The 4,080-nt window shown below is 34.4% G+C and overlaps 1 protein-coding gene across 1 annotated transcript in view; it reads right to left on the reverse strand.

Moving 5' to 3' along the window:
* The window catches only part of LOC106870660 (ATP-dependent translocase ABCB1), a 130,796-nt gene that overhangs the window by 50,489 nt on the left and 76,227 nt on the right, over positions 1 to 4,080 (reverse strand). Inside the window, exon 14 of the mRNA XM_052966110.1 lies at positions 496 to 535. Coding sequence (XP_052822070.1) covers positions 496 to 535 — 40 coding nt within the window. The remainder of the gene's footprint in view (positions 1 to 495; positions 536 to 4,080) is intronic.

Here is a 4,080-nt window from a genome sequence, read left to right on the forward strand (position 1 = left end):
ATATATATATATATATATATATATACCTTGGTGGTAAACTGAAAGAATTAGTTCTTGATGTTGCATGGGCAGATAAATAGTTACTTTTTATAGGGTTCAATAGCTCAGTACCATATTTTTGGTGAGAATATATTCGTACAAAATCTATGGCATCAGACAATTGAATTCTATTAAAATAAAGTGTGTGTGTGCACGTGTGTGTGTGTGTGTGTGTGTGTGTGTGTGTGTGTCTGTCTGTCTGTCTGTCTGTCTGTCTGTCTGTCTGTGTCTGTGTCGGTGTGCGCACGTGCGTGCTCGTGTGTGGAGAGGAAAAGAAATGAAGAGATAGAGAGATGACATATTTGAGGACAAATGCTTGAATAGCTGAAAATAATGGTTGTGTAAGCTGACTTGGACCGAGAAAGACTTGCTCGTTTATTGAAGAAATGATTTGTTGAAATTTCTTAGGGCTACAAATGTACCAATGATAAATTGCTTCCTCGTTATATTACTTACTGTTTTCTTCTGATTCTTCTGTTCCTTCTGTTTTTAGTCTCTGAAATAATATGATGGAAGTAGAATAAATTTTTCTATGATCTTCAGTTTATGTGATTGATAGAATATTTTAAAGTCAAATATTTAAGCAGTGATCAAAGGTGAGAATTGTTTCAACAATCTATTTAATAACTTTTTTCTAGCATTTTTGTCTCTTAAAAGTAATTATAGTTGTGTGATGCATATAAACAAAATAGTAAATATATTACTACATACATACATGCATACATACATACATAATTCATACCAATAATAATTAGAGCACTAGGTTTTGTTAGTAAATGCTTAAAGGAGAATGGGATTTTCAGAAAGAGAAATCAACCGACTAATTCGTACATTACGAGTGCAATATGTGAGTGGAACAGTAAAAATATGCATGACTTTCTCGAGTTCCAAATGTGAATTTGCCTGTGTTAACTACATTCCAAAGACGGAGCTTTGTATCTTTGTTGGAAACCAGCTCCCTCCTCAGTGGAAGTTTTATAATTATTAAAAAATAGAAGAGATATACATACATACATACATACATACATACATACATACATACACACATACCTGCATGCATACATACATACATACATACATACATGCATACATATTTTGTCTAAAACAGTCAACGTTTCTCATTCACAACGCTCTTACAGTCTATCATGCACAGAAATAAATTCATTACATCTACATCCTGTTTTGCTTCCAATTCCACATAAAGATCGCTCCCAAAATGCCTTTTTAAACATTGGATATTACATTCACACAATGGCCACATGCAAAACCCCTTCATTCATTCATTCATTCCAACCAAATAAAGCTAACGTTTTTCAAGGTGTATTTTCTACTCTCTTCAAAATGCTAACTTCGTCATTAGTTGCTACTCGCCTTAGCAAAAACAAAACACAGAGATATTCCAGTTGTAGTTACCCATAATCTCAGAAACCACATTATCAGCCAAATTAGAGTCACAAATTATAGAATTTATTATTAGACACAAATTATAGACATTAGAGTCACAAATTATAGACATCCAAAGACAACCACCATATCTTAAAAGACTTATCAAAGGCGAAATTTACATCAAAATAATGCAGTTAACAAAATGTGGAGACCTTCGTTGTAAGACTTGCAAATTTACTGAACAGGACAAAATCCCAAATTTTCAGAATGGGAAGGGATGGAAGATTAATGCAAACATGAATTGCTAAACTAAACATCCCGTTGACTGCATAATGGCCCACAATACAATGGAAATCATTTTGGCTATGCAGGATCAAAATGAATAGACCAGGTTTGGGTGCATAAGCAACAAGTCAATGATTCCTTTCTTAGAAACGTTCTGTGTAGTCAAAATATAAGCATTTGAACAAATTAAAAGTACAAAATATTCCCTTTTCTCAAAGCAAAAGAAGAAAATAATCAATTCTAAATCCGAAACTAAGCTGGAAATAATAAACACCACTTCTAAAATGAACTACCTCTAAATGGATTATCTAATAACTCAAGTTTAAACGACTGTAAACAGCGAAAAGCACTTAACATAATGCAAAACCTTCTTTCCATAAGATCTATATCAATCTGTTGCTTTAAATTTTTTTATGTAATTATTACTTTTTAATTTAAGAAAGTCTTTCTTTGAATATAGTGACTGTTTCAAGAAATATTTTTCTGAAAGCACAACACACACACACACAAACACACACACACACACACACACACCATCATCATCATCATCATCATCATTTAGCGCCCGTTTTTCATGCTAGCATCGGTTAGATCGTTTTACTTGAACTGGTAAGCTGGTAAGCCGGAGTGCTGAACCAGGCTCCAATTGTCTGTTTACCTGCATATCCATCTACCTATATATATATATTGGCCTACATAACATTCTACTAACAAATCTACCAGTGTATGTATATACTGTAGGTATTGGATTGGGGTATCACACCATCTGCGTGTATTTTCTATCTAGTACAGAGGTTGTTTCATTTATGAGGATGTACACCTGTATTTGAGTGAGTGATGGGTCCTTCAGGTGCTTGGATAAAATGTGGATGTCAAACCGGCCTAGTGTGCTTCCACGGTGATCTTTGGCATATTGGTAGAGTATGGAGGACTCTTTTTTGTCATCATATTGTCTCAAATGTTAATTTAATCTCTCCGTAATGTTTCTAGATGTCTTACCAATGCATGTCATGTTCTTGTCTTTACAAACACCCTCTATGCACCTTATGCTGTAGAATACATTTCTAGTTCTACAGTTAATGCCAGGGTTAATCTTAGATACCATGCAGTTCTCACTGGTGCATGTGGTATTCTCGAAGGTGTACGTCCTACGTAACTGTGATCTGATGGAGCTCCCGACATTTCAACGGTCTTAATGTTGAGTTCGGTCTCCTTCCAGAGCTTTCCTAAATCAACGGGATAGTTCTCCATATGCTGTGGTCTCTACAAGCATCATTCCTTGATATTTGTCAGCTTTGTACCATGTGTTCGCCCAGTTTACTTCGTCACAAACTCTCTGTATCCTATTCCAGTCTTTACTTCTGTATCTAGGACAGGTGCCATTGGTTTCATTACACATAATGCTATCTAACTTCTTTCTAGCTCCTCTGTATCATCAAACCCTATCTTTCTGATCATATCCAGAGAATTGCATGTAGTGCATGAAGTTCTGTACATGTTTCCTTGTTTTATAGGATTCGCATACGGGGAACACGTCATTCATTATCCTAACTAAGTCTACTATCAGTATGTTGATCTTCATGTTGTGTGACAAAGCTGAGTTCTTGTGAACAACATATTTAGAAGCTATGGATTTCATGTAATAGAAGTGGAGGAGCTGCATTTTGTTGTTCACAGTCTCTAACTAAAATTTAGTATCAAGGACAGGGAGTCTATTGTTAGGGTGCCTAGTGAGGTAATCTATAGTTACCTTGATATTTTGGTGGATGAAGTTAGGTATGTGCTGGATGCTCTCCATTATGCTCCTCTCAATTTCTACATTACTGCTATTTTGCACCATCATTTATTAATTCCTTTTTGGTTTTTAATTGCTAACGAGCCACCTATATTATAATGTTATTAATATATCTTAATATATTAACATATCATTAGAATATCTTTTTGCATTGATAATATACACTTTAATCATTTTGAATTTTAGCGCTTGCTTATCAAATTTTTTCTTCTCATGAAATATTACGAGGTAGGCTATCTCTTTAACCCTGAGTAGTGGTAGAGGCCTCTGACAAGAAACAAGATCCTTCTGATCAAATTTCGAAATCATGTGATAAGGCTTTTTCCAACTATTTCATTCTGTGAGTTTATCTCACAAGGAAAAGATCGTTTAGCTCACTGTGTTCAAATCCCGTAAATATCATGAGGTTAGTGTTTTTTGTGGCTTCTGAGTTAAATTTTGACTCTCATTTCTAGCAATTCCCGGTGCTATCTTGCACCATAATTTATTAATTCCTTTTGGTTTTTAATTGCTAACGAACCACCTATATTATAATGTATTTAATATATCTTAATATATTAACATATCATTATAAT

This window comes from Octopus bimaculoides, chromosome 1 (genome assembly GCF_001194135.2).
Source record: "Octopus bimaculoides isolate UCB-OBI-ISO-001 chromosome 1, ASM119413v2, whole genome shotgun sequence".
NCBI lineage: Eukaryota > Metazoa > Mollusca > Cephalopoda > Octopoda > Octopodidae > Octopus > Octopus bimaculoides.